The 16,453-nt window shown below is 41.9% G+C and overlaps 1 protein-coding gene across 1 annotated transcript in view; it reads left to right on the plus strand.

Annotated features, from left to right (window-relative positions):
* The window catches only part of Myo95E (Myosin 95E), a 503,326-nt gene that overhangs the window by 151,576 nt on the left and 335,297 nt on the right, over nt 1-16,453 (plus strand). The window contains exon 3 of the mRNA XM_067140340.2: nt 13,492-13,691. Within this exon, the coding sequence (XP_066996441.1) occupies nt 13,492-13,691 (200 nt within the window). The remainder of the gene's footprint in view (nt 1-13,491; nt 13,692-16,453) is intronic.

Genomic DNA, 16,453 nt, shown 5'->3' on the forward strand with positions numbered 1-16,453 from the left:
ATGTCCTGGAGCTTCACACTCTGGGGATACAACTGGGGAGGATGACCAGTACCTCGCCCAGGCGGCCTCACCTGCTATGCTGAACAGGGGCCTTGTCGGGGGATGGGAAGTTTGGAAGGGATAGTCAAGGAAGAGGGAAGGAAGCGGCCGTGGCCTTAAGTTAGGTACCATTCCGGTATTTGCCTGGAGGAGACGTGGGAAACCACGGAAAACCACTTCCAGGATGGCTGAGGAGGGAATCAAACCCCCTCTACGCAGTTGACCTCCCGAGGCTGAGTGGACCCCATTCCAGCCCTCGTACCATTTTTCAAATTTCGTGGCAGAGCCGGGAATCGAACCCGGGCCTCTGGGGGGTGGCAGCTAATCACACTAACCACTACACCACATATGCGGACTTAACATCATTGTACAAGAGTAATTCCACTATTTGAGTTCTGTTCAGTGTCAAGTGTGGATGGTGAAAATCAAGCTGCCCATTTTTTTTTCCTGATATAATAACGAGGTAACTGTACACTTTATATAATTTTAGCTGTAGTACGCGGCGTTGTCTGGGCACTTCTCTGAATGTTTACTTTCAGGATTTGCATTTCCTTCTTGTGAATAGTTGTAGATTTCTTTATTGTGACGTTCATTTATATTTTAAGAAATATTGTGTAGTTTTAAAGTCACTGTAATGTGTTTAATTTTAAATTTTAGTTTCAGATTACCCTTTCACGTTTGAAATACACCACTGTTCCAAACATGGTGACTAGCCTTATTTCTGTTGTTGGTCAAAATACGATGCTAGACATGGTGTGAATAAGGTATTATCCTGTTTCAATCATTTTATCCAAAATTAAGTTGGTAAAGATTGCGATACCTTTATTTTCAGTGATGCCTGTAGGGCGCAGAACCGTAATAAGGCTTGATTCAATAGCTAATGACTTAGGCTCAGCTCAACTTGAGCGAGCAACCAGTGTAGACGTGTGGAGTGGTGAGTGCGGCGAGACATGGTTGGCATTGAGCAATATCGGGCAGCGATTGGGAGCTGGCAGCGAAGGCTGAAGAAGGCGGCGGGGCGGCCGGCGAGCAAGGGAGTGCAGGGTAGACTGGGAGAGGTGCTACTGGTAGCGGCGGTGATAACCATGCTACTAGTTATAGGGGGTGTGGAGTTGAACCCCGGCCCACACATGAACTGGGAGGACTGGGAGAAGATTTAGGAGCTGATAGGAGGAGCTGTTAAAGAAAACGCCATAGTCGGCCAGGTAAAAGAAATGAGAAAGGACCAAGCTAAGGAATTCAAAAATATGAAGGTGTGGTTCCAAGAGCAATGGGGCGACACGGTAGAAAAAATGGTAGAAAGTAATGAGATTGCAACTGGAGTGTTAAGGGAGAAAGTTAGAAACCTGGAAAAGGAGGTGGTATTTTTTGAAGAAGGAGATGGGCAACATTAGCCAAGAAAGAATGAAGAAATGTATATTTATATGTGGGTTGCAGGAAGAAAGGAGTGAGAAGAAAGTGAACATTATTTATACAAAGTGGTGGACGTCGTCCAAAATAAAACGAAAATCAATTTCAGCGAAGCGGACATTGACGATGTTGAAAGAGTAGGAAAAGTGAAAGGATGGAGACAAATTAAAGTGAAGTTAATATCAACTCTGATGGCGGACATAGTGCTAAGAAACGCAATGAACTTGCAAGGTGAAAAAATCTGGGCCAAGAGAGACCTGGGAAGAGAAGGGAGCGAGAACTTGAGAATTCTGAAGAAACATCTAGGGAGAGCTAGGCACCAGGGTCTTAGGGCATATATAAAGGATCAAAAGCTGTTGGTATCTGATGGTATTTGGTGGCGTGTCTGATCTGTGGCAAAATTGAACTTCTCTTCTTATGATGCGGACTTAGCGCAACTTGAAAAATTAAAGGAAAGGAAGGAAATAGAAGGTGAACCAAGGGATTGGATAAGTTATTTTCAAGATTATTATTTTTTAAACGTTGTTATGTTTTCAGATATTAAGTTTGATGATATTGTATTTTAACTCGTGCTTTAAGAAATCAACCACGTCCAGAGGTGAATAGTTTGCTATCGCAAAATAGTGTTACGAATAAAACTCCGTCTGTTTTATTATCATCATCATCATCATCATCATCTGTTTACCCTCCAGGTTCGGTTTTTCCCTCGGACTTAGCGAGGGATCCCACCTCTACCGCCTCAAGGGCAGTGTCTTGGAGCTTCAGACTCTTGGTCGGGGGATACAACTGGGGAGTATGACCAGTACCTCGCCCAGGCGGCCTCACCTGCTATGCGGAACAGGGGCCTTGTGGAGGGATGGGAAGATTGGAAGGGATAGGCAAGGAAGAGGGAAGGAAGCGGCCGTGGCCTTATGTTAGGTACCATCCCGGCATTCGCCTGGAGGAGAAGTGGGAAACCACGGAAAACCACTTCCAGGATGGCTGAGGTGGGAATCGAACCCACCTCTACTCAGTTGACCTCCCGAGGCTGAGTAGACCCCGTTCCAGCCCTCGTACCACTTTTCAAATTTCGTGGCTGAGCCGGGAATCGAACCCGGGCCTCCGGGGGTGGCAGCTAATCACACTAACCACTACACCACAGAGGCGGACCTGTTTTATTATTCTAATGTATTTCAGGATGGCGCAATAAATGCACACACACACACACATATATATACCGGGTGGTACAGCTGCCCCTATTTTTCCCGAATATATGCAACCAGCTAGGACGTAAATGCCTCTTAGTCCCATCTTGCGCAACACCTTACAGCAATGTTATGTGCAGTTAACCCGATGGAGACTTCTCCGCACAATGGAAAAATGGTACAAGAGGCAGTAAGTGAGGTCCATCTCAAAAACACTGTACCATTTTATGTAGAGCGGTGTCCAATACTCTACTAATTTTTACGAAATGTTACTATACTGTACAAACCATAAACACGCCTATAGCTGTCGGTAGAGAATTGCGCACCTGATTGGTCCAAGAGGCCATTTTCTTTTGATAGAAAGGGCGGTCATGGTATCATAGAAAACGTGATAGGGTAAGACCAATTACAGACATGTCAATGCACCACCATTTTGTACAGTCTCATCACATCGAAATTGATAGAAACGTGTTTTGCACTGTAGTTTATAATCTGTGACACGCAAATGCTGTACAGCAGATGTGATAGCTTACGCCATGTAATTACTACCGTTAGAGCGATCAAAAAAGGCATAAAACGGGACCATAAGGCTGTAACTCATCAGTAACTTGTCGAAGCGGGAACTTCCGCTCTCCTCGTGAATACAGAGTTACAAGGATGGCGCTTGTACGTTGCAAATAGCTGCGCGGAATTACGTATGGAAGACGTACCTCGATAGGTTACTTGAAGCAGGAAGGGTTCCAACCATTCTTGAGTCATGCATTTTTTAATGTCATTTCGTATTCGCCTAGGCATCGTTTACGAAGACCTTTCTGAAGTCTCCGATATTCTTCTACGGAAGTTATAATAAACAGGTATCATAAATATCGCCACATACGCACCGATTGTGAATACCACCTGAAACATAACGCTGGACTCATTCAACCAAGTAACGCGTAGAAAATGGTTGCAACTATCTGGGCGTAAGAGAGACGCGATTCTTTAGTTCACTGTGGTGTTTGCACATTCGAGTTCAGAACTTTTAACATCAACGATCAGTATCGAAGCGATAGCCTAGGTAATTCCATTAGTACAGAGCTACGAGACCAATTCTTTGTCGCCTGCAGTGGCTACATGGCACCAATCGAAGCGAGCATACGATATGTTAGCAGGCATTTAGAGTTCGAATCTAGTTACGAGCTTTTCAATTTTATTTTTATATTATACTTGTAAGGCCATTCGTAATAAATATTTAACATTCTTAAGTCTCAAAAGTAATTTGCCACCTTTACAAAGAAATCATACATACGAAAGGAATAATAACGTGCGACTTCCATATGGCAAACGACTACAGGGAATGAAGCGCAGTGCACGTGTTGTCAACATTCTGACCCACCCATTCAACCAAGCAACTGCGCACGTTCGACTCGAAGACCAACTAACAGCGGTCTACACTTCATACGTAGGGCACATGAAACAGCATATCGTAATCCTAGCAGCAACGTGTGAGCACGTACTGTACGGTTAGCACGAAAGCAAACATTATGTATTCACGGGATGATTATGTGAATATGGTACTACTTTATGGAGAAGCAAGGCAAAATGCACGGGAAGCCAGACGCTTGTATCAAGAACGATTTCCTGGACGAAGGCTGCCAACTGCAGATACATTTCGACGTGTTGGAAGACGGTTGCGTGCAACGGGGTCATTTCATACATTACCCCCCGTTCGGGATGCTCCAGTGACGTCTGGAAATAACGACGAAGCTGTTCAAAATGCAATTGCATACAACCCGCACACAAGCTCACGGGCCATAGGAAATGAACTGAACATCAGTCATGTATCTGTACTGCGAATATTGCACCGCCATAAATTCCACCCTTTTCATCAACAGCTGCACCAGGAACTTCACGGAGATGACTTTCCAAAACGGATAGAATTTTCGCAATGGATATTACAAAGAGTTGAAGCTGATGCGAATTTCTTAATGGACATTCTCTTTAGTGATGAATCCAGATTTCACAACAACGGAACTGTTAATCGTCACAACTTCCATTACTGGAGCGTTAAAAATCCTCACTGGATCAGGGGAGCTCGATTTCAGGTACAATGGGGCGTCAACGTGTGGTGCAGGATACTAGGTGACAAGATAATTGGACCTTTTTTCGAAGGAAACCTCACGGGACGACGCTATCTAGAGTTTCTTCGTGAGTACCTCCCACTCTTATTGGAGGATGTGCCCCTTATGACACGGTTACGGATGTGCTTCCAGCAGGATGGAGCTCCCCCACACTGGTCGTTGGCTGTACGGAACCACTTGCATAGGACATATCCTGGACGATGGATTGGACGAGGGGGTCCGGTCACATGGCCGGCTGGATCACCTGACCTTACTCCACTCGACTTTTTCCTCTGGGGTTATTTAAAGGAAAGAGTCTATGAGCCTGAGAGCCCGAATCATTTACGGCGGCTCATCACGGAAGCCTGCAGGCAGATTCCACCACATATGTTGCAGCAAGCAAGAATGTCTCTCCTCCACCGTGCTCAGATGTGCATTAACGAAGCAGGTGGTCATTTTGAACATTTACTTCATTAATCGAATGGCCATGCATAAGCCCATGGCACCGCTGTCGGTACAATCTCACTTTATTGCAAATAGCTCTTTTAAGAGCTCCTTAAAAAACAAACATAGCTGAGTACCTGCAATATGAGAACTGATCATGATTTAGATTTGTCGTCAACAACACGACTCTCACGAACATCAACAACGCAATAAAAATAGTCGTCGTACACAGGACTCGAACCGCCTACTAACGAACACCGGTACTCTCCTTTAACTTTTAGCAAGCTCGGCTATCACGTGTTGCTGTTTAGCGCTGTTGTGTTGCTGCTACTTCTAGTCATTCACCAATAATATTCTCTGTACAGGACGTTTCTGCGACACATAATTTTCACGATTCTTTACCATCAATCGGTATTTTATCATTAATGCTGATTTGCTTGACACGAATAAACGAATTATGGAAAGCGTTGTAAGAGCAGACATTGTAGTGAGTAGTCAAGGTCAATATTTTTAGGTTCGACTATAATCTGCGGGTTGCATAAAACTGCGTGAATAGGGGCAGCTGTACCACCCGGTGTATATATATATATATAACTAGCTGATGTACCCGTGCTTCGCTACGGAATTCTACATTGTATGCACGTTGTGAGCAAGATTGTATTAAATTGCATAGCACTTAACGTTATCGTAGAAACCCGACGGGGAAGTCACCAAACATATTTTCTCATATGAAGACGGGTTAGGGAATTTTCATTGTAATAGTAGGTCCTCTTGCCTGCCTACCATCAGTCACAATCAGGTTGGGGAGTTTTCATTATAATGGCAGACACTCACTCTCAACCTGCCTTTTTACATCCTCAGAAAGACCGTCTTAGTATTTCTCAACTGAAATGAACATACAGTAGGTCATTACAAAGATGTCAGTAGGAATGGCCGATTAAGAGCAATGCTATCATATGAAATACTCGATCAAATGAAAAACCACACATTTTCTCACTTTTAATGAACAGTACTACGCTGCCGATCTAACAGTCCAAAGTTCGAAAGCTGCAATGAGCAAGCCGCAGAAAGCCATGGTCCATGAACACACTTCGTCTTATTTCAGCCGTGTGGGGGTGTCGAATTGTAGAGACTCCCAGGGCAAAATTATGCCCTTTCACTAATCTGTTTCCTAAGAGTACTCGATGAGTCGGGAAATCTCACTTCACTGCACAGGTGGCGGAAAAATCTATCTGATATGGAGGTAAATTTTTCCCCCAAGCCAGAGGAGAAACCCCCTATTCACTGCTAATTTAGAATAAAATGAATGTAGAATTTAATAAAAGTGAAGAGAAAGGAGCTTTTCTTAAGAAACGGCTCTTTTCAGCGTTGAATTTTGAGTTATTTAGTGAATTGTAGCGCTAGAATTTGGAATAGGCCTAAATTGTAATTCTAGACCGGGTCTTACTACTACTACTACTACTAACTGAGCCTCTGCCTTGAGTATGCACACTGCTTATTCAAACCACCGCGTCAGAGTAGGGATCGAATAGCTGGAATACTATGATGAACCAGTCTGTTACGTACTGGCAGTATCAGAAAATGTATGAACCAGAGTAATGGCATGTTAAAGAAGAAAATTTTACATCTCCCCAGCTATTTCTCGCCAATATTCAGTCAGGCTGTTATTACGCAGCAGTAATCCCATTTATCTGGGTTGAGCGGCAGCATAAAAGACGAAGAACATCATAACAAACAATGGTCAATATGTTATTGTTGATCAATGTTGTGAGCTTTCAGTATTGTAGGCCTTCACATTTAGTTTCCTTTCGCCTCTGAAATACCACTCTCATCATAGTCGGTACGGTAAAATTGAATAAAACATAAATAGTCGAAATTGTATTCTCTATAACTCGTTATGTAGTACTTTTCGATAGGACCAATAACATAGGTATTTAAAAATTAAATTTTAGGCGCCTACCCCTAAACTACAATTTTATCCAGGATGAATAAAATTGTTTATAACTTAGACTGTAGTTCCTTATTCCCCAACTCTATATACCGACTTTCATTAAATTCTGTTCACCCATTTTCTCGTGACTCGGCGTTGATATGGACTTGGCAACAAAAATACAAATTCATGATATCTGTGTAATTTAAGCCGGTACGGTAACAATGTATGACATAAATGATCGGAAATTTAATTCTATACAACTTTCGTTATACAATATTTATCGATAGGACCATCAATAATATAAATATTCGAGAATTAAATTTTAGGCCTTCCCCTAAACTACCATTTCACTCAGCGTGAGTTAAATTATTTATAGCCTAGATTGTACTGGCTCATCCCGCGACTTCACATACTGATTTTCATTAAATTCTCTTCCGCCGTTTTCTCGTGATGCGTGTACATACAGACAGACGGACAGACAGAAATTACGGAAAGGTAAAAATTGCATTTCCTTGTTACTATGGACATGACCGATACAGAAATACCATTCTTTTCAAATTCTGAGCAATGTACAGACAAAACTCGTATTTTATATATACAGATTCTATTTATGAGCGAGTTGGCCTAGCTAAAGTATGTCTGGGGATTCTAGAGAGAGAGAGATAGATATAGTGTGTGTGTGTGTGTGTGTGTGTGTGTGTGTGTGTGTGTGTGTGTGTGTGTGTGTGTGTGTGTGTGTGTGTGTGTGTGTGTGTGTGTCGAATTACTTGATTGTTGAACAGGTCTTACGAGTATTATGTAAATATGCCTATGTAAATACGGTAACTGTATATAAGCACACTATGTAGAGTGTAATTGTATATTTGAATATTGTAATTTTAGGTGGTGATGGAGGCACTGTTGTGTATGTGGGGCTATGCCCTTTCTCCATTCGCCATCCCTAAATTGTACCTACAATTAGTGTAAAATAATAATAATAATAATAATAATAATAATAATAATAATAATAATAATAATAATAATAATAATAATGACCACACTCATTCATTAGTTTCTGTTCATTTACTACAAGTCTCTCTCCTTTTTACAGAGCATGCGGTTTGGCCCGTTGGTATTACCTGGGGACCACTGTAATCCTTACTTTCACTTCTCCAAGTCCAGTCGCCCCACACAGCAGCTCGTGCAGACCGCTAGGTTCGAACACAGTGCTACTGGCTACACAACACGCTATAACTGTTCCTTGGTTCGACTCCGGAGACAGTCCAGTAACTCACGCAGTCTAACATATTGAACAAATAAACAGCAACAGCTCAACACTGCTAAGTAGCAGGGCAGTATTCACAAAACGACCATTAGCGCTGTTCCAATTACACTCACGATACCGGGCGAGTTGTCCATGCGGTTAGGAGCGCGGCTGTGAGCTTGCATCCGTGAGATAGTGGGTTCGAATCCCACTGTCGGCAGCCCTGAAGATGGTTTACTGTGGGTTCACATTTTCACACAAGGCAAATGCTGGAGCTGTACCTTAATTAAGGCCACGGCTGCTTCCTTCCAACTCCTAGGCCTTTCCTATCCCATCATCGCCATAAGACCCATCTGTGTCGGTGCGTCGTAAAGCCACTAGCAAAGAAAACAATAATCATTCACGATAGCTGCTCTAGTCGCCGACTCTACAACGATTCTCAGTCCAAAGAAGTAGGCAAACACACAATATTATGTCATGTACTCCGTCTCCAATGCAGCTATTCACTGGACACTCCGACAACACAACAACAGCTCCTCGTTCAGACCTCGGTGGTACACCAGCGACAGCCAACACCTCTGTCGCCCTCAGCCTAGCCACCAAACCCCAATACACTGAATCTCACACTGACTCCACCACGGAGTCCAACACTGAACCCGAGTACAGCACTAACTGACTCTCCGCGGTTAGTCTCCCTTTTTATAGCTCGGGCGATGCACACCAGAATATTCTCGATGAGGCCAGAGATGAAATATTCGTGTTGCCTCTCCAAGAAACTCACAGGTAAGCCAGCCGACGAGAACAATACACGGAAATGCCAGCCATGCGCTCCAGGCCAGATGGAAGCTTTCCGGTCGGCTGACTCACTAGTCCGTTCCAAGAAGTACCGAAAGGACCTATCACAGGGCTTGCACGTAACAATATAAAGAGTTGTTTACACCAACGGAAGAAACTGATTTTAAGTATCTCAGGTAGCCTTTAGCTATGTGTAGTCTGCGTTTAATTTACTGAAAGGTGCTATTATTTTCAAAAATTTAGTGATGCCTCAAAATCAGATTTATCTTGTTCCCTTTTCTGTCTGCATAAAAGAAGTTGCTAGATAGAAAACTTTATCAATCCCTCAATCCTTATAAAATAGGTTTCTATAATGCTATGAAGACATCATTCACTGAGCCCTTCGCAAATAATAATTATGATGACCTTTGAAAACAACAGGTCTCCTTGAATTATTATCACTCTGACAAGCCCAAGTGACTTCTCCTCACAATATTTGTTAGGTAGTTTCTTTAGTATATTTTGTTTTGTTATTAAGGTTTCATTAGGAATGTAAGAACGGAAGAAATAATTATATACATTTAATTTCAGAATATTTCATTGTGAATGCAATTGTATTCTATATAGTTTTAATAAAAATGTAAAATAAGAACGAAACTGAAGGAAATAGCATTTTAAGGAACGCTTGATAAAAAAAAATCAAATGATAAATTCTTGCAGTTAACACACGACATAGCCAAGAGAGAACGTAAAGTCAATAACTGACCAAGTTCATAAAATCGAATTATATTTTGCAAAAAAGTTTCAATTCCGTAGAAATAAATGAGCATTTCAGCTTGTCAAGAAGCACTAGGTCAATTCGTTTTGAAAGGAATTAACCAACAATTAACATAGCAGAACGTGTTTTTTTTTCTCAGAACTTGGTTCTTGTTACCTGGGCTCTTATTGACTTGGGCTATTCAATTTAACTTTCTGCCCAGCATCCGGGAGGAAATTCTTAAAATCCATAAATGTCCTCGCTGTTTAGAAGCTCAAAACATTCAGTGGTGTTAAAAAGGCATTTTCCTGTCGTGAAAGAATGAATAAATCTGTAAGTAGATTGAACGGACAATTGTTTTTGAAAGAAAAAGGAAATTTTCCAAATGGTGATGTGGTTGCAGGTGGTGGTGATATGATCAGCTGGGTAATTTAAATCAATTTCTTGAAAAAAAGAGTTCAAGTCTTGAATTGGTGCCATTTAATGATAACTGGGTGAAATATTTGGGTGTTAATAAGTACAAAGCCTGTCATTTTGAATAATTGAAAACTGCACAATATTTTTTCGCAATTCGTGTGTGCAATGCAAACGCAGAGTGAGATGTTTATTTGATTTCCGCTCTATGGACAACTGAGAGAAACAGACTCAGTTAAATATAACTTCAGACACTTGACTAGCTCTGAATGTTATGAAATGAAATGTCGTATGGCTTTTAGTGCCGGGATATCCTAGGACGGGTTCGGCTCGCCAGGTGCAGGTCTTTCTATTTGACGCCCGTAGCCGACCTGCGCGTCGTGATGAGGATGAATGTGATGATTATATATTAAGCAGGCCAGATATTTTACAACAAATCAGTTTCTCAAATATGAATGATATTTCACAGTAAAAGTGGGGCTTGGTTGTGTCCTTGGTGTATTTAACAGCATTACACATTGCTTGTTTCCGTATATTTTTTATTTAAATTATAATTATTCCCAATGTCATACATCATTCTAAAATGTCCAGCATTTTACAGCGTTAAGTCCTACATCCTGCCAAAAGCATCTAGTAACCCTAGTTATATTTTATTATGTGAAAGAGGAATCATGAGCCCTTATTGTGCAACTAGCAAATAAAGTGAAAAACATTTGTGTCCCAATATGTATCTATTCTAAACGTCAATATTCAGCATTTGAAGAGTTTTCTACTTTACCCGTCAATTAACCCCAAACTATTAACAATTGAAATAATTTCTTGTTATATGTAATTCTCATGTAACCGGGCGAATAGGCCGTGCGGTTAAGGACGCGTGACTGTGAGCTTGCATCCGGGAGATAGTGGTTTCAAATCCTACTGTCGGCAGCCCTGAAGATGGTTTTCCGTGGTTTTCCATTTTCACAACAGGCAAATGCTGGGGCTGTACCTTAATTAAGGCCACGGCCGCTTCCTTCCAACTCATATCCTTTCCTATCCCACCGTCGCCATAAGACCTACCTGTGTCAGTGCGACGTAAAGACAATATAAAAAAATTCTTATAATCAATGTTATTTATCATGCTACTGGCAGATAATAGTAAGACTAAGATCTTAATTCTGCGTAGTTGCCGTACTGAATGTTGTAATATTTGGCTACTGCTATTCATTTTGTTGTTATGATAGCCTGATAAAATATTGTAAGTGATAGTAGGACTCATTTCAGAGGCGAGTCATATTTGAAGGGAATATTTTTCTGAAGTTTGCATATCAACCAGGCTTACTAGACTCTACCACGCAGACAGCTTCGCCTACAGTAGTGTTGTCTTGCTTTTGTTTTAATGTTATTGTTCAAATTAGTTTACGGATTACCCCAACTTAATCTTACCTCTCTCAGTACGGAGGCTGACTCTATAAATGGCAACAATGTTAAAATAGGTATGTATGTCAATAGTTAAAGGTGATAGACATGAAAGTGTCAACGAGTGAAATCATGGATAGAGGAGTACGTACATGGAAGAGGAAAAGGTCAAATTATGAATATACAACTGACTGGTGCTGTGCAAATGAGAAGGCTTAGATCAGGGCTTCTCACAGTGCATGCGCCTGTGCACTGCACGGCGCAATGTGCAGGAGACGACTTCACTAGGTTGACCAGAGTGCAAACCCCCACTCCGCTTCCCCTACACCTGTCTCCCCCGTTCGGCCTGTCTTCGCCTTCTCCACCTTCCCCACTGATTCTCCCCTCACTGCGAAATGTTTATGTGCGGTGAGCGGTGACACTGTTGTATGGGACAATGTTATCGGTGTTAAAGCACTCTTTCAATTTGGTTTGAGCAGACAATTTATCTTCTCTAGCTCTTCTTTTCCTTTATCGTTGCAATGATACCAGTTATGCCTGGAACAAGGGACCGGCTGACAGCAATATTGAGAGCCTTTTTTACATTACAGTCAGAAATAGGCCTACTCGCAAGTAATCTAGTTTTCGTACAAGCCAAAACGGGGAAAATACACCTTTCACGTATGCATGTGGAACCAAATATAGAAATAATCTTAGCTGCTTCTCGATGCAGCTTAGGAAAATCTTTCTTCGACAAATTCTCGTAGACTTTCAGCAAAGCTTTTGTATTGGAAAATAGATCTTTTTGATTAACTTATCACATAATTATTGTCCCACGGATTAAGCATTTGACTTTATCGTCACGACTGACAAAAAAACGAAAGTTCCCAGTTCGATTGAAATGGACTTTCGAAAGTCTGCTTTCTTCGAAACAGATTGCTCTATTATTATGTTGTTTTCTTGCGCTTGTATATTTCACTGATAAACAAGCCGTCTATCACCGAACGCTTCGTCGCTCTCAGCACGCTACACCATCCGAGTCAAGCCGAGTTGAGCCAAGTCGGACCGATGCACTGTGCACGGAATCTGCGCCTCGATTTGCACGCGTGAGGTTTTGGGCGTTTGAGAGGCCTTGGCTTAGATAGTGAAACCGTGTGATGCAAAATGTACGAGGGAAGATCCTTATATAAATATAATCCTTTACTTAGGAAACTGACCTCAACAGGTTTGCCATAAGACGCAGTATTGTACGATTTTTATATGTTGGAATAGAAATAGTTCCTTAAAAGAAGCATGAACCCACGCACAGCCACCTAGGCAATCGTGGCTAGGTAGCTTTCCTTGAAGGTATACCTCTTCCACATCTCGGCTATCATCCCTCATATGCACCCACTAACAATCCGTAAGCTGTAAAGGAGTTTAGATGATATTTCTCCATGATGTAATTGGATACTGGAAAGTAAATTGCCTCCTTCTCAGAGTACACATCGTGCTGTTGCTCGCCTGACTCTAGACGTACTGTTGGGTCCAGTATTACAGAACAATTTCTCTTTTTATCGATGGCTAGAAAGCTAGAAATTCTGAGCTAATTTTAAGAAGTACTGACTAGATTCTGAATTTTTTAAAGCGAGAAAAACAGGATGAAATGAACTCACAATTTAGTTGTAGGAACACTTCATTTCCCGAGTCCTACCGGAACAAAAGCTGAGAGGTAAAGCACCCCTAAAGAAAATATAAGCATGCCCATAAAGACTGTCGAGTTTGTTTCATCTCAGGTTAGTGGTTAATGATTTCAACATTGTTTATTCTTTTAATAGATACGCAATAGCTGGCTCTGCATATCGCTTCCTCCGAGACCGCAACGAAGATCAGTGTATAGTGGTGTCCGGTGAAAGTGGTGCTGGTAAGACGGAAGCTGCACGGATAGTTCTTCAGTTCATTGCTCTAGCGACAGGCAGTAGCCGAGAAATCAAGATCATGAAAGATCGGTTAGTCCAGGCAGGACCTTTGCTTGAAGGTAAGAATCAAGGAACTAATAAGTAGAATTTTTAAATGTTCTAATTCATTATTATCGGTGACATCAAATTTTCCCGTATGTAGACTTTGCTCCCATGTCTGTGGATTACCCTAGGGCCCACGAGAGTTGGAGTCTAATGTTTAGTGCTAAGAGCGAGAAAAAGTTTACTAACGCTGCTCAAAAAATGGTTTGTGGCCATGGCAGTAATCGCAGCGATACCGCATTTTAGAAGTGCTATCGCCATGTGGCTGTGCTTGCTTGCAATCGCTTTTGTGATACCGGTATCATTCAGAATGATACTGTGTTAGCTGTTATTACTTTACGTGTTTGTTTTCCGAATACAATTTATCACTCAACAAAGTTCAGGGACGTACTCCCTGTACGCCATGGGAATGAGCAGAAATATTGTATTGTTTGGAGGATCTCTAAGGACAAATTCACTTCCCCAGAAGAGAAGTTATCCTCTCCAAGTAACAGTTCTGATTGATTGTGTATTTTTCTGTTCTTTTTAATGAAATAGCATCTTCGTATGAAAAAATGAAATGAAAAAACCTACAACCTGTTTTCCAGTCATTGAGCGGGTCAGGGATGTAATGAATGAAGCAGATATAGGCTGTTAGTACGATGGGGTCGCCACTCCCAAAGTGATTTATTAATGAATGATAGATGCTGTGAAATTAGAATGGAGAGTGTTGCTGGAATGAAAGATGACAGGGAAAACCGGAGTACCCGGAGAAAAACCTGTCCCGCCTCCGCTTTGTCCAGCACAAATCTCACATGGAGTGACCGGGATTTGAACCACGGCATCCAGCGGTGAGAGGCCGACGCGCTGCCGTCTGAGCCACGGAGGCTCCCATCTTCATATGATTGTTATTGCTTTGTATCCTTAACAATCAGCGTTAAATAATACAACTAGCAATGGGGGTAGAGTTTTATTCTGTATTATAACATAGCTTCCTTATGACTGATTGATGGATGTAAGTTATGGCCTGATTGCAATTTTGTATATGTTGTGTATTTGTTGATGTTATCAGCAGTTGATAGTTTGGTTATTGATTATGAGATCTCATTTTCATCATTGTTGACGCGTTCTGTCTTAAATTTTGCAATTATTAGCTCGAGCTTTAGAATGGGTGGTTTATTGAATTGCACTTGGACAACGTTTTATTAGCCTCTAACAAGGATGGTATGCTGCAGATGGAGGTAACTACAGCAACGCAGCCTACGTCACAGTTAATGCTTTTGCTGCTCAAATGTCAGAGTCCAACTCTCATTGATCCAAGTATAGATGAGTTTGTAGTTTTCAGCATTTGTGATAAATGCAAAATATGTCAAAATCTTTTTTAAGTTATGTATCTTAATGCACGGCTGACTTGATGTGTCGCCCTGGATAGCTCGTCTACCAGCCTTGACAATCCCTTGTTAGCATATGCCGGGTTTACACGTGCATAGATTGACTGACGCCAGTAGCTTTTGGCGGGCAAGTAAAAAAGGCTTGCACGTATAAACCTTAACTGGCGCGGAAGTTCAATCCATGTATACATGGACCTGAAAAGTTGGTAGTGTTCCAACTTATCGCGCCACAGGAGATTCTTTGACAACGTGTAAACAAGAAGAGATTAAAATACGATGAACTTGCTATTGTGTGAAGTGTTGTGTCGTGGGATCAGAATTTAATTAATAATGAATGCAAAGTGAAATTCAGAAAAAAAAAATTCCTTCAAGCATACAAACAATAACCTTGTTTGTGGAACGTGAACTGCAGTTTATATAACAACAGGGATGCTCGAATTGTGCATTCTGGAACTCGTTACAAATACTGAAAGGATGCAAAAGAATCTCCAGGTGCTAAATGTCTCAGCGTAATTTCCATCTTCAGTTTTGCCGGTAAAGCATCTCTCATCGTGGTATTCTGTTTTCGTATCATTGGTGTCACACGTTCCAATAAAAGAATGACCTTTGTCATTTGTAATTATATTTTTAATGAAAGTTGAGTTAAAAGTCGCCGAGATGCACCTACATCATCCCTTCGTGCAATCCACTTTCTCACTCACACGCGACTTTTACAATATTTTTGTTTTTCAAGGTCATTTATCATGTTTTTAACCAACAGTGTTGTAACTACTCGGCAGGCGTCACGAGTACGTTCAACCACGTTCAACTTCACTCGATATCTTCTAATAACCTTTAGTGGCTAAGGTGGTGGTGGTGGTGGTGGTGGTGGTGGTGGTGGTGGTGGTGATTATCGCTTTAAGAGGAAGTACATCTAGGCAACCATCCTCTATATAACACTAATCAGAGAGAAAAAATGGAAGGGGCCGACACTTCGAAAAATGAAGGTATCGGCCAAAGGAAGACAACGGCCACGAAGGGCGTGAAAATGAAAGACTCCCTAGTCCTCGCAAACCTAATAGCGTCGGGGTCGGAAAAGAACAAGAGTTGACCAAGGCCGGTCGGATAAGATAGATGAAAGTGAGGAACCTCGCACAAGTAAGTGGAATAAGTGCCAGGACTCAGCTGAGGGCCCCGTGGTCGCCAACTCACGCTCCAAAGTTCAGATCTCCGAGGCCCCTTTTAGTCGCCTCCTACGACAGGCAGGGGATACCGTGGGTGTTATTCTACCGCCCCTACCCACTTCAAAATGACACTGGCGAGACATGCGTATAAACCTGTTCTGGCGTGCCAGTAGGACTGGCGAACGAACTAGCGTCAGTGAATCTATGCACGTGTAAACCCATCACAAAGCTATAAACACCGCCGTC

The sequence above is a fragment of the Anabrus simplex genome, chromosome 1, assembly GCF_040414725.1.
Source record: "Anabrus simplex isolate iqAnaSimp1 chromosome 1, ASM4041472v1, whole genome shotgun sequence".
Lineage (NCBI taxonomy): Eukaryota > Metazoa > Arthropoda > Insecta > Orthoptera > Tettigoniidae > Anabrus > Anabrus simplex.